The sequence below is a fragment of the Mustelus asterias genome, chromosome 9 (genome assembly GCF_964213995.1).
Source record: "Mustelus asterias chromosome 9, sMusAst1.hap1.1, whole genome shotgun sequence".
NCBI classification, from domain to species: domain Eukaryota; kingdom Metazoa; phylum Chordata; class Chondrichthyes; order Carcharhiniformes; family Triakidae; genus Mustelus; species Mustelus asterias.
The window spans coordinates 6,170,535-6,185,451 of record NC_135809.1 but is presented as its reverse complement, the minus strand read 5'-3'; the positions used below and the strand labels follow the sequence as shown (position 1 = coordinate 6,185,451).

Genomic DNA, 14,917 nt, shown 5'->3' with positions numbered 1-14,917 from the left:
GCCATGTATTTGGAGATTATCTTTATTTTACCAAACACATTTTACGGAATGAAAGTTCAAATCAGTTCTCAAACATTCATTCAGCCAACCAGGAATGTAATTCCCAGTAACTGACTTGGATAAGAATAAGTGTGCAATTTTATGAATTAAGGATATAATAGATAAAGCCAAAAATATATATACAAAGCTGATTGGAGCAGAGTGAATTTATCTATACTTAGGAATTCAAACTCTAGTCATGTTATTTGTTAACACAGAGGGTTCTTGATGAAGCCAATACAATTTACACTGGCCATTCTCACAAAATACAAATACATAGGATTTAAAATGTTCACATTGGAGAGATCTCATCATGAAGCTCCGCAATTACCTTGAATATTATCGCAATGGGGATGTCCTCTGACAGAGTGTTGTGTCGCAGGTAGTACCTCCCTTGCTTCACAACTAGATTAGTTCTGCTTTTCTTCTCATGTGTAGAGCTGCAATTTGAGCAGAGTTTCATTACTAAACATTCGCTGATATGCACGTTGCAGAGTTGATGAAAGTTCTATAAGAAATGCACTTTGCTGGTCTATAAATAATATAAATATTTTCACTAAAAGCTAATCATTCTGTTTTGCAATAGTTGATCAAGGTCAGCGTACTGTATACTGTCATTCCCATAGCACCAGGACAGTGTACAGTCCACTCTCACTCCCAGAGCATCTGGACAGTGCACAGTCCACTCTCACTCCCAGAGCATCTGGACAGTGCACAGTCCACTGTCACTTCGCGAGCACCAGGACAAGATTCAGCACACTCTCACTCCCAGAGCAAGTGGACAGTGCACATTTCACTGTCACTCCCAGAGCAAGTGGACAGTGTACAATCCACTGTCACTCCCAGGGCACCTGGACAATGCACAGTCCACTGTCATTCCCAGAGCACCTGGACAATGCACAGTCCACTGTCATTCCCAGAGCAAGTGGACAGTGTACAATCCACTGTCACTCCCACAGCACCTGGACACTGTACAGTCCACTGTCTCTCCCACAGGAATTGGACAGTGTAGAATATCTAAGCAAGGCATTATATTTTATTAGCCCACATATTCCATTTTTGTCTTACTGGTGCTCCAGAGAGAAGAGTAAACACTCAAAAGATGTGTATTTTCTTTGAAAAAAAGGTCCGGGATCTCCAAATGTAATTATTTAACTAAATTGCATCTTTATTTTAAAAGCAGACCAAAATCCATTTAATATTAAAGATATTCTCCTTCACGATGTGTACAAACTGCACACAGGGGCTGCAGGATAATGTATTGATGCAGCTAAACTCACAGCCTCAACAACAAACCCAAAGCATGTCACTAGGTAAAGGATTAACATCAATAGTTAATGATATTTTTAACTTGAATTATTGTGGTGATTGAGGTGAAGGGCGTTAGCACAAGAGGATGGAATGCTTTCTATTTGAGAAATCAGTACCAAGGATCAACTGTTCCCAAATCAGGCTTTCTACAGTTGGACGCAGAACAAGCCTCGTAAGCTTGGTGGGTATTCATAAAGACACCAGCAAAGTGAAGACACCAGCACAGCCTGATGGTTAAAAGAGCTAACCCTGTATCAGGCTAAGGGATGTGGGAGCAGCAAGGAACAGGATGTGTAGCCATGGAACAAGCACAGGCATTGACTGGACAGTGGCTGTTGCTGCGCCTGAACAGATAGTGGTTGAACACAGACCCCCGTGTTCCTGAGAGAATTACAACCCCCTGACAGAGGCACGACTCCTCAGCACTCGTGACCAAAAAGACAGTGATTGATCAGTGCCTGTCCTGCGAGGGCGTGACTGGAAACATGATCAGTGGCAGCAACATCTGTATAGGAGGAGAGATTTGGAGACATTGACAGCAGTAACCCGGGATCAACCACTGCAGAAGCAGCAGCAAGACCCCGAGTCTGGGGTTCGGAGACATCGGAACAAAGCTCATCAGGAGGGTATCTGATTAGTTCATTCGCCTCGCCAGGGATAGTATCTCTTAAGTTCAAGTCATGAGTTTGGATATTTTGTGAAGCTTTTGATACCTTTTGAATACTTTGTGTGTAATGAAATAGGTCAGAGGATAATTACTTTATGTGTAACAAAGTAAAGAGGTTAAATACTGTGTGTATAAGTGTGATGCCTGGTTACTAAAGTTTGTGTAGCAGAGTTTGATACTTTGGTGATAACTTGGTAGAGTACAATAAAGGAGATTTAATAATTCGAGAGTTTGAGTGTCTTTGTCCATGATGTCAGTTAACCAGAATTTGAGGGAAACAGGCTCCCTCCTCTAACACTGCCCCAAAATATGTCTTGCCTCACTCCCACTCGCCTTAAGAAAATATTAAAACAAAGTCCTATTCTATAGGACGTGGGCATCGCTGGCAAGGCCAGCATTTGTTACCCATCCCTAACTGCCTTTGAACTGAGTGTCTCGCTTGGCCATTTCAGAGGGCAGTTGGGAATCAACCACATTGCTGTGGGTTTGAAGTCACATGTAGGCCAGACCAGGTAAGGACGGCAGATTTCCTTCAATAAAGATAAGTCCTGATAGTTTCATGGTCACCGTTGCTGAGACTAGCTTTCAATTGCAGATTTATTAATTGAATTTAATTTTCTCCAACTATAGCGGTGGGATTTGAACCCATGGGCCTCTGGGCTATAGTCCAGTGACATTACAAATATGCCCCCATCTCCCCTGATAACACACAGAAATGTAATCTGTTATATATTAGATGTTTTTAGAATCTGATCTTTGACATCTTCGGTAACCTGTTCCTCACGAATATCGGGTACTTTATCTTGTGAAGTTGTTTTGTTTTCAGCTGCCAGGATTTGTTCCACTGGAGTAGAATTTGAACTCGGTTCTGTAGTAATCCTTGGTTCAGTGATTTCACGGCCTCAGGTGTCTGACCTCAGACACCCGAGGTCATGAAATCACTGAACCAAGGATTACTGATATTGTCTCCATTAATTCACTTTTTGAAGTGAGGATTTGATCCATGCGTCTCCACCAGATTCTCTTCCAACATGTCGCGCTGTGCAAGAAATCCACCGTCTTAGTTAGAATGGTTACAGGTACTCACTTCTCACTTGTAGTTTCTCGCTAAAACTCTTTCTGCTTGTTTAAAACTCCTCAGTTTCGATGTTCATTCACGGCGAGTAACTTGTGCTTGTTGTTGTTGCTCTATTGTAGTGTCAGGTGCTGTGAGTAGATCGAATTTAGTTCTCAGTTTCCTTCTCAGGAACAACATTGCGGGTGAATTTTGTCTGGTGGCCTGAGTCGTGTTCCGATAGGACATGAGAAAGTCTTTCGGATAATGGACCTTCTCCTTTCGACGCATTGATGGCATGTTTCAGTGACTGTACTAGTCTCTCCACCAATCCGTTAGTAGACAGATGTTATGGAGCAGTCCTTATGTGCCATTCTTGTCAAAGTAATCCACAAATTCCTGGGGTGCGACTTGCATTCCATTATCACTGACTAATTGTTCAGGCTGTCCAAATCTTGTGAACTCATCCAACTCCTCCGTGGTTCTTTCCATCGTGGTGGATTTCATCATCCTGACTTCAGGCTACTTTGAATGTGCGTCCACTAGGACAAAGAACAGGTCGCCTTCACTGAGTCCCGCAAAGTCAATATGGATCCTCTGCCAAGGTTTTTTAAATGGCCGATCCCACGGGTGAAGTGGTTGTAGAGGCAGAGTATTCCGTATTCTAGTACATGACTGGCATTGCTCCACTTTTTCTTCCATTTGTGAGTCAAGCCCCAGCTTTGTGAGAGATCTTTCATCCACACTATAGCTCGATGACCCTTGTACAGGTGATCCAGGATTCGGCTTCAGTAAGTATGGAAGGCTGATCACCCTGATCTCCCACAGCAACACTTCATTTTGGACAATTAATTCAAGTTCCCTCATTATATGAGGTCTAAATTTAGGATTCTTCTTTTGTTTGCCCAATGATGTTCCTCCTAAAGCCATGTCCATGACCCTGCCCATTACCGGGTCATTCCTTGTGTGCTTTTGCACCTGAGACAATATTATTTGGACATTCTCTACCTCGGAGAAATATAATATCTTAATGCAGTGGTCTTGTGATTCGGTTTTGTGCTGAAATGACAATCTCCACAAGGTATCTGTGTTGGCATGCTGTTTCAATCTCCAATACTTGATTTCATAATTATGCACTGGTAATATCAACGTCCATCTTTAGAGGCAACTTGCAGCTAATGATGGAATTTCCTGGTATGGACCAAAAATGGTTCTCAATGGCCTGGGATCAACAAAGTAAATTATCCGCCATACTCGTACTGGTGAAATCCTTTCATGCCAAAAATTTAAATGAGCGCTTCTTTCTCAAATTGTACATATTTGGGGCGGCACGGTGGCAGAGTGATTAGCACTGCTGCCTCACAGTGCCAGGGACCCGGGTTCAATTCCCGGCTTGGGTCACTGTGTGGAGTTTGCACGTTCTCCCCGTATTTGCGTGGGTTTCCTCCGGGTGCTCCAGTTTCCTCCCACAGTCTGAAAGACGTGCTGGTTAGGGTGCATTGGCCATGATAAATTCTCCTTCAGTGTACCCGAACAGGCGCCGGAGTGTGGCGACTAGGGGATTTTCACAGTAACCTCATTGCAGTGTTAACATAAGCCTACTTGTGACAATAATAAATAAACTTTAACTTTAAAACTTTTCTTGTTCCGCGCTTGATAACGGTGAGGCGAACACTATTGGCTGCCCTCCTCATCCAATGTGAGATGCAACAGCACCCGTCCCGTAGAGCGATGCATCGAATTTTCAACTCTGGACCAATACCTCGGATTGCTTGAATGGTTACAGTTTGTTAACAATGTTCAAATGAACATCGTGATCTCCACAGTTCTGATAACGAGAATCATAGAATCCTTACAGTGCAGAATGAGGCCATGAGGCCCATCGAGTCTGCACTGACCATAATCCCACCCAGGCCCTGTCACTGTAGTCCCACATATTTACCCTGCTAATTCCCCTGACACTAAGGGGCAATTGAGCACGGCCAATCAACCTAACCCGCACATCTTTGGAGTGTGGAAGGAAACTGGAGAAAACCCACACATACACGGGGAGAACATGCAGACTCCACACAGTGATCCAAGCCGGGAATTGAACCCGGGTCCCTGGCGCTGTGAGGCAGCAGCCGGGAATTGAACCCGGGTCCCTGGCGCTGTGAGGCAGCAGTGTAATCGGGCGGCACGGTAGCACAGTGGTTAGCACTGCTGCTTCACAGCTCCAGGGTCCCGGGTTCGATTCCCGGCTCGGGTCACTGTCTGTGTGGAGTTTGCACATTCTCCTCGTGTCTGCGTGGGTTTCCTCCAGGTGCTCCGGTTTCCTCCCACAGTCCAAAGATGTGCGGGTTAGGTTGATTGGCCAGGTTAAAAATTGCCCTTTAGAGTCCTGAGATGCGTAGGTTAGTGGGATTAGCGGGTAAATATGTGAGGGTAGGGCCTGGGTGGGATTGTGGTCGGTGCAGACTCGATGGGCCGAATGGCCTCCTTCCGCACTGTAGGGTTTCTATGATTCTATGTTAACCCCACTGTGCCCTTCCTATGCAATCAGATTTGCTCAAATGTACCACTTGTCATTTTTGATGATTTAATACTAAATTGTAATACATATGGGATCTTGAATATTTAAAGATTTACAGCTCATTCATCAGTAAATGTGGCTCTGACTTCTACTGTTCTAATTTAGTTTAGATTACTGAACACAGTACCTGGTTACAGAGGCACCAACTGTTCCTTTCCGATCTGCATCCACAATTATTCTGTTTTTTGAAAGTTGCTCCTGAATGAGAATAACTTTTTCGACACCTTTAACAATGAAATAGCCACCTGCAAGAGACCATAAAGATTTAATTAGACCTACTCGGTTTCAGATTTCGTGGGAAAATATTCCATTAAAAAATACCTCTATCAAAGCTACATATTCCTTCCAATTGTCGCGTCTCCATTTGAAAAGCAGGGAATCCTTTCAGCTTCCCTGCAAACAAACCTAACAGCAGCAAATGCCTCCTGACTACTCATTCTACTGCTGGGATCTTGCTGTGCCACCTTTGCCTACATAAGACACTGTGTCAAGACAATTCACTGCGTGTGAAGTGCGTTGCGCTGTTTGAGAAATGCGACAAACGCGACACAGAAAGACAAGCACTGCTTTCTCCATTTCGCAATCCTTCTGGCGATAACAAAAGTTAAAAACCTTATTCACAAAACATCAGCTTCAGCCCTGCCCACCGACACAGTGGAACCCCATCAGCCTGGTGCCACTTCCAAGAAAGCCCATAGCGCTGCATTCAATCCCTGTTCTTCCTTACATTCTGTCATCCCAAATCCTTGGATACTGTTCATTGCTGACTTGTTACTTCCCTCCCCAAGTTCGTCATTATCCAATCTATAACCCTCTCAACTTCTCTCCTCCATAAAACCCACAGATTTGACCATTCACTTGTCCGAACAGTACTCTCTTTGGCTTACATCTATTTCTGACTCTTGTCATTACGCAGATTCACAATTCTGCGAATGAAGAAATTGCTCATCTAGACCTGGACGGCCGATTCTTTATTCTGCGACTGGGACCCTATGTTATAGATTCTCCAGTGAGGGAAAACGTTCTCTCAGCATCTATCCTGCCAAGCTCTTCAAGAACTTCATATGGTTCAATTGGCTGACCTCTCAATCTTTCTAACTCCTGGGAATTTAGTCTACTCAACCTCTCCCCATAGGATCCTCTCATCTCATGAAGCAGGCTCGTGAACTTTATAGTTTATAATTTCTTAAGATATAGGAGCAGAATTAGGCCATTTGGCCCATTGAATCCGCTCTGCCATTCGATCATGGCTGATATGCTCCTCATCCCCATAACCAATTAAAACTCTGTCTAACTCCTGCTTAAATTTGCTCACTGTCCCAGCATCCACCGCACTTTGGGGTAGCGAATTCCACAGATTCACAACCCTTTGGGAGAAGTAGTTTCTCCTCAACTCTATTTTAAATTTGCTACCCCTTATCTTAAGACTATGACCTCTCGTCCTAGAATGCAATCGCTCCACGTCTACTTTATCCATACCTTTTATCATCTTATATATCTTAAGTTGATCTCCCCTCATTCTTCTAAATTCCAGAGTATGGTCCGAAACTGTTCAATCTCTTTAGTGACAAGCCCTCAAGAGGAGACAATCTACTGCAATCAAGAGCAGAAATTGCTCATGGCATAAGCAGGCACGAATGAATGGGATTCACCGAGTTCCAAGATACACGGGTGAAAATTCCAGTTATGTGGATGAGCATTAATTACCTGGGTCCAAGGGACATTCATTCAGTTTTGCAAATTCTGCTGGGGTCTTCCCTGTAAGCACACAGTTAGAACTGCGCAGCATTATAGGCATCCTGCCATTGAAACAAGATCAAATATTAGCAATTAAGAAGAAAATATCCAACATGGGTGAAAGTTTTAGTTAGATTGTTCTGGTTACCTGCCGATGGGTAAAGCATTGCGGATTATTCGCTGGCTTCCTCTTGTGTATTCAATGTCCACTGTTATTGGAGCGGAGTACGTCATATCTCTCAGGCGACACTGAACACAGAAATTATACATAAACAGCAGTTACTCATTCAGTCACTGCAAGAAAAGGTTAGCAGACTAGCTACAAGTTCGGAGCAGTGTTTGTTATGTGGGAACAGGATGGTTGCAATACTTGCTAACAGCATCATTACTTCTCAATTGTAGTCACACTGCTGAGTCGAAAACTTTGAATTGAATAGAACCATTAATCACAGCAAACTGGACAAAGTCAGAAGACTTCCCAGAAGACTAAGGAAATTTGGCATGTCCACTACGACTCTCACCAATTTTTACAGATGCACCAGAGAAAGTATTCTTGCTGGTTGTATCACAGCTTGGTATGGCTCCTGCTCTGTCCAAGACCGCAAGAAATTACAAAGGGTCGTGAATGAAGCTCAGTCCATTGCTCAAACCAATCTCCCATCCATCGACTCTGTCTACACTTACCGCTGTCTCGGAAAAGCAGCCAGCATAATTAAGGACCACACGCACCCGGACATACTCTCCTCAACCTTCTTCCATCGGGAAAAAGATACAAAAGTCTGAGGACACGTACCAACCGACTCAAGAACAGCTTCTTCCCTGCTGCTGTCAGACTTTTGAATGGACTTACCTCACACAAAGATGATCTTTCTCTACACCCTAGCTATGACTGTAACACTACATTCTGCACTCTCTCCTTTCCTTCTCTATGTACGGTATGCTTTGTCTGATCCAGTGGAGGCCTACCACACACACACACCACACAATATGGAAATATATTGGTCATTCCTCCATTATTGCTACACCACACAGACTGTAGCAGTTCAAGACTCGGGTTCACCATCACCTTTCTAACGGGTAATTCCAGATTGGCAACCAATGCTGGTCTTGCCAGTGAATTAATTTAAAAAACACCCACAGCCACAGCCAGAAATCAGACACTGCCATTGAGAAGAATTTCACATTGTACCTCGTGTGGAGCAACAGGTCTGGTTACATTGAAACTTTCTTCCACATCTGGGACTCCAACATAAATATTCAGGTATCTGCAACAAACATATTTTTCATTCAAAGAAACATCCACAGAAGCAAAGCTGCACATATTTGAACAAGTCCCCTCTGCCCTCAGGTGAATGCCAAAAATTCTATGGCACTGTTTTGAAGAGGAATGAGAGAGTTCCTCTGTGTCCCAGTCAATATTTATCCTTTAACCAACTTCATAGAATTGCGACAGTGCAGAAGAGGCCATTCAGCCCATCGAGTCCGCACTGACTCCCTGAGAGGATCTTACCCAGGCCCTCTCCCCTGTCCTATCCCCGTAACCCTATACATTTATCATGGCTAATCTATCTAACATATACATGTTGGGACACTAAGGGGCAATTTAGCATGGCCAATCCAACTAACCTGCACATCTTTGGTCTGTGGGAGGAAAGCGGAGCACCGGAGGAAACTCACGCAGACACAGGGAGAACGTGCAGACTCCACACAGGCAGTGATCCAAGGCTGGAATCGAACCCTGATGCAGTGAGGCAGCAGTGCTAACCACTCTGCCACCATGCTGCCCATAGAAAACTTCATAAAACACATTCTCTGTGTCGTTTATCTCGTTGCCTACTAACAAAATTAGATGAATGACCTAGAGAATTTGGTGAAGTTGGTTAAGGGATAAATATTGACTGGGACACAGAAACTCACCCACTCACGTGTGAATTTCAGCGCCGCTGTGAAGCCAGGTATGCAGGCTGCAAGTCCCAGTGATTGGCTGATTGCATCAAACAGCATGTTCCTCTGACTATTCCTAATCAGCAGAGTACAGAGCATACGCAGCCAGCTCGCACTTGCAAAACCCAAAAGAAAACGTCGACTGTTTGATAGGATTCTGCGATTGGGCAGAACTTTCTGAACAATCTTGATTGTGCTAATAGCTACACCAACAACCAATCTAATATAATCAGTCGAGCTCGTAACGTGGCTCCATTCTGCTTGCTAGAAGCAACATACATTTATAAATAGGAACCCACTCTCAACAGACAAAATATGTTCAAGCCTTGTGACTTTTTTTGAATTATCTGGAGTTTGGGGAGCCTATAGTTGTTTTCTCCATGGCAATGCCTCAGCAAATCAGCATCAAGTTGCCAACCAATCAGCACCCAAAAGAGAGATATATAACTTGTTGCGATTGTTTGAAATTTGGTATTCATGCATTTGTCCTGATGAGTGCAAGATGAAAAGCTTCAGCAACATCTCTCTTTTCAACAATGTTCTGCACTACCAGGTGACTGCACAGTGGTTATGTTACTGGACTAATATTCCAGAGGCCTGGGCCGATGTGTGGAGCCAAGCCTTCAAATCCCACAATGAAGCTGGGGAATTTAAATTCATTAATAGATAAATTTGGAATAAATATAGCAGATTGTCATTAAAAACCGACCTGGTTCACTACGGCCCTTCAGGAAATGGAGCAGCCGGTCTGGCTTACGGGACAACATGGTGACACAGTGGTTAGCACTGCTGCCTCACAGCGCCAGGGACCCGGGTTCGATTCCGGCCTCGGGTCACTGTCTGTGTGGAGTTTGTACGTTCTCCCCATGTCTGCGTGGGTTTCCTCCGGGTGCTCCAGTTTCCTCCCACAGTCCAAAGATGTGCAGGTTAGGTTGATTGGCCATGCTAAATTGCCCCTTGTGTCAGGGGGATAAGCAGGGTAAATATGAGGGTTTATGGGCAAAGAGCCTGTGTAGATTGTGGTCGGTGCAGACTCAATGGGCTGAATGGCCTCTTTCTGCATTGTGACTTCACATGACGTGGCTGAGCCTTAACTGCTCTTTACAAAAGTAAAAATCACTCTCCTTGGAAAACAATCAGCCCTTGGCACTCACTTCAAATACCACATTGGATCAGCGTCACTGGTCACCTTCTCATTGGCTTTCATGATCTTCTTGATCTATGGAGAAAGGGGAAGAGGCAGTGAGCAGAACAGTCGGGCTGGGTGAGACTGAAGGGCAGAGCTGCAGTGCCGAGTATCACTGACGTTCCTACCTCGACATTTATGAAGTAGTTGAATGAGTCAATGTGCTGCTTCACCAGGCCTTTGACCTGCAAAGAACAAAGAAACTTCTCTTCAGACACAGCAACCCATGGAGTAATTAAAATAATAAATCAAGCAGATTCCAGAGTAGAAAAGACAAACATTTAAAAAAAGTGTGTCAATGTAGAGGGAAGGTTATTAGAATGTGGAATGAATTATTATAAGGGGATGTTCAGGCAGGGGCTACATGATTTAAAAGGGAACTGGATATGGATGATAAAAGGTTACAGGAAAAGACCTGAGACTGGAGCAGGTGACTCCAATGGAAGAGCTAGTATTAACACAGATGCAGGCTCCCTGAGAGTCTGCATCACATCTCCTGAGAGAAACAGCTTTTTTAAAATAAATGAGTGGCACTTGGGAACGTTAGGAACAGGAGGCCATTCAGCCCCTTGAGCTTACTCTATCATTCTACGAGAACCTGAGTGATCAGCACCTCAACTCAATTCACCCACCTTTGACCCATATATCTGAAGCGCTAATCCAACACAACACGACTGCAGTTTAATCACGGAATTTTCCACAGATTTCTGAGGGATGGGGGGGAGAGTTCCATTTCCCACTACCCGTTATGTTTCCTGCTGTCACTCCTGGATGGCTTAGCTAATATGAAGGTTACACTTTCACTACAAAATATAGGCTTCCTCCATCAAGCCTTGCAACTCGTTTTAACGTCTTAAGCACCTTGGTGACATCACCCCGCACCTCCTAAACCCCAGGGAATACAAGCCTAGACTATTCAGTCTGTCCTCGCAACTTAACCCTTTTGTATAGGAACATAGAAACTAGAAGCAGGAGGAGGCCATTCGGCCCTTCGAGCCTGTTTTGCCGTTAATTTTGATCATGGCTGATCATCGAATTCAATATCCTGATCCCCCTTCTTCCCATATCTCTTGATCCCTTTAGCCCCAAGAACTGTATCTATTTTTTTATTGAAACCACACAATGTTTTGGCCTCAACAACATTCTGTGGTAGTGAATTTCACACATTCACCAGGTGAAGATGCTTCTCCTCACCTCAGTCCTAAAAGGTTTACCCCTTATCCTCAAACCATAACCCCTAGTTCTAGACTCCCCCATCATTGGAAACATTCTTTTTGAATCTACCCTGTCTATCCCTGTTGGAATTTTATAAGTTTCTATGAGATCCCCTCTCACTCTTCTAAACTCCAGCGAATATAATCCTAACCGACTCAGTCTCTCCTCATGTGACAGACCTGCCATCCCAGGAATCAGCCGGGTAAACCTTCGCTGTACTCCCTCTATAGCAAGGACATCCTTCCTCAGATAAGGACACCAAAACTGCACTCAATACTTCAGTTGTGACCTCACCAACACCCTATTATTGCAGTAAAACATCCCTATTCCTATACTCAAATCCTCTCGCTGTGAAGGCCAACATGCCATTTACCTTCTTTACTGCCTGTTGTATGTGTGCACTTAACCCAATATGATTCTGCGGAATCTGTGCTGCACCCACTGGAGCAGGAGTAGAAAGCCACAGCCTGCCCAGCTCAACCCACCAGCCCAGTTACGTTGCCTGTGGGCTGAATGGGGGGAGTTACACATTCCTATAATCACAGAAGCAACTAAACATAGGCATTGGCATCTTCCATTCCCCTTTCAAAAACACAAAAGCAATGAGAGAGAAACCTCCAAAACTACCTTCAGAAAGGCAGGCAGCAGCTTCCATTTTTCCTGAAAAATATAACAGAAAATAAACATCAATACTTGCACACAGAATTAAATAGGATACAGAGCATAGAATCAGGCCATTCAGCCCAACTAGTTCATGCTGGTGTTTATGCTCCACTCGAGCCTCCTCCCATCTTTTTTCATCCAAATCTACCATCAGAACGCCATATTTCCCTCTCCCTCACACATTGTCTCGCTTCCCTCCCCTTAAACGTATCGATAATATTCACTTCAACCAGTCCTGCTGGAAGCAAGTTGAACATTCTCACCACTCTTTGGGTGAAGAAGTTTCTTCTGCATTCCCAATTGCATTTCTTGGTGACTATCTTCTATTGACGATCTCTGGTTATGCTTTTCCCCACAAGAAAAAACATTTTCTCTATATCCATTCCACCAAAACCTTTCAGAATTTTAAAGACCTCTGATAGGTCACCCCTCAGCCGCCTTCTTTTCCAGAGAAGAGGCACAATCTGTCAATCCTTTCCTGATGTGTGCAGCTATAGATTTCTGATATCATAGAATCCCTACAGTGCAGAAAGAGGCCACTCTTCCCATCGAGTTTGCACTGACTCTTCAATAGTGATTCCATCCAGGCCCTCTCCCTTTAAACCCCGAGTATTTACCCCTCTAATTCCCCCAACCCACACATCCTGGGACACTAATGGGAAATTTAGCATGGCCAATCAACCTAACCCGCACATCTTTGGACTGTGGGAGGAAACTGGAGCACCCGGAGGAAACCCACACAGACATGGGGAGAACATGCAAACTCCACACAGACAGCGACCCAAGGCCAGAATTGAACCTGGGTCCCTGGCGCTATGAGGCAGCAGTGCTAACCACTGTGCCATCCTTGTAAATCTTCTCTGCACCCTCTCCAACGCCTCTATTATATGGTGTGGTCTAATCAAAATACATTAAAAACCTGTTGAAGTAAAACTTGCACAGTGAAACATTTCCTAAAGTTTTATGGAGAATTTTATAAGTTTCTATGAGATCGCTCCTCATTCTTCTAAACTCCAGCGAATATAATCCTAATCGACTTAGTCTCTCCTCGTAAGACAGACCTGTCATCCCAGGAGTCTGTTTGGTAAACCTTCTCTGCGCTCCCTCTAAAACAAGAGCATCCTTCCTCAGATAAGGAAACCAAACCTGCACACAATATTCTAAGAGTGGCCTCACCAAGGCTCCGTATATATTTACAGCAAGACATCCTTACTCCTGTACGCAAATCCACTTGTTATGAAGGTCAAGATATCATTTGCCTGCTGCACCTGCATGCTTGCTTTCAGCAACTGGACACCCAAGTCTCTTTGCCCATTCTCCTCTCTCAATCTATAGCCGTTCAGATAATAATCAGTCTTCCTGCTTTTGCGACCAAAGTGGGTAACCTCACATTTATCCGCATCATACTCGGCAATGGCCTAGTGGTATTATCGCTAGACTATTCATCCAGAAACTCAGCTAATGTTCTGGGGACCCAGGTTCAAATCCCGCCACGGCAGATGGTGGAGTTTGAATTCAATGAAAAATATCTGGAATTAAGAATCTACTGATGACTATGAAACCATTGTCGATTGTCAGAAAAACCTATCTGGTTCACTAATGTCCTTTATCCGGTCTGGCCTACATGTGACTCCAGAGCCACAGCAATGTGGTTGTCGCTCAACTGCCCTCCAAGGGCAACTAGAGATGGACAATAAATGCTGGCCAGCCAGTGAAGCCCATATCCCAGAAATGAATAATTTTAAAAAATTGCCACGCATCTGTCCACACTCAGCCTGTCCAAATCACACTGAAGCATCTCTGTAAATTCCTCACAGCTCACCCTCCCGCCCAGCTTTGTCTCACTTGCAAATTTGGAGATATTATATTTAGTTCCCTCATGCAAATCATTAATATATATTGTGAATAGCTGGGGCCCTAGCACCAGTCCCTGCAGTAGCCCACTAGTCACGGCCTGCCACTTGGCTAAAGTTTTACCTGCTTATCTCTGCTGTGGGACTTTGTTAAAAGCCTTCTGGAAATCCAAATAAACCACATCCACTGGCTCCCCCTCATCAAGTTTACTAGTTGCATCCTTGAAAATTCCAGTAGATTTGTCAAGCATGATTTCCCTTTTGCATGCCGTCTCTGTCCAATCCTGCCATTGTTTATCAAGTACTCTGCTGGGAAATCTTTGATAATGGACTCTAGAATCTTCCCCACTACTGATGTCAAGCTATAATCCCTGCTTTCTCTCTACCACCCTTTTATATAGTGGTGTTACATTAGCTATCCTCCAATGTGTAGGAACTGTTCGCGTTTATTGAATCTTGGAAGATAACTACCAATGCATCCACTATTTCTCGGGCCACTTCCTTAAATACGTTGTGATGTAGATTATCAGGCCCTGGGGAGTTATCGCCCTTGAATCCCATCAATTTGCCCAACACCATTTCTCTACTAATACTGATTTCTTTCCATTCCTCCCTCTCACTAAACCCTGTATTGCTCAACATTTCAGGTACATTATTTGTGTCGTCCTTTGTGAAG

The 14,917-nt window shown here is 44.1% G+C and overlaps 1 protein-coding gene across 1 annotated transcript in view; it reads right to left on the bottom strand.

Annotated features, from left to right (window-relative positions):
• The window catches only part of polr3b (polymerase (RNA) III (DNA directed) polypeptide B), a 99,752-nt gene that overhangs the window by 83,255 nt on the left and 1,580 nt on the right, over positions 1-14,917 (bottom strand). The window contains exons 2-9 of the mRNA XM_078219562.1: positions 12,353-12,385; positions 10,639-10,695; positions 10,479-10,543; positions 8,570-8,645; positions 7,529-7,629; positions 7,351-7,442; positions 5,771-5,888; positions 371-479 (exon numbers count right to left, since the gene is read on the bottom strand). Of these exons, the coding sequence (XP_078075688.1) occupies positions 371-479; positions 5,771-5,888; positions 7,351-7,442; positions 7,529-7,629; positions 8,570-8,645; positions 10,479-10,543; positions 10,639-10,695; positions 12,353-12,385 (651 nt within the window). The remainder of the gene's footprint in view (positions 1-370; positions 480-5,770; positions 5,889-7,350; positions 7,443-7,528; positions 7,630-8,569; positions 8,646-10,478; positions 10,544-10,638; positions 10,696-12,352; positions 12,386-14,917) is intronic.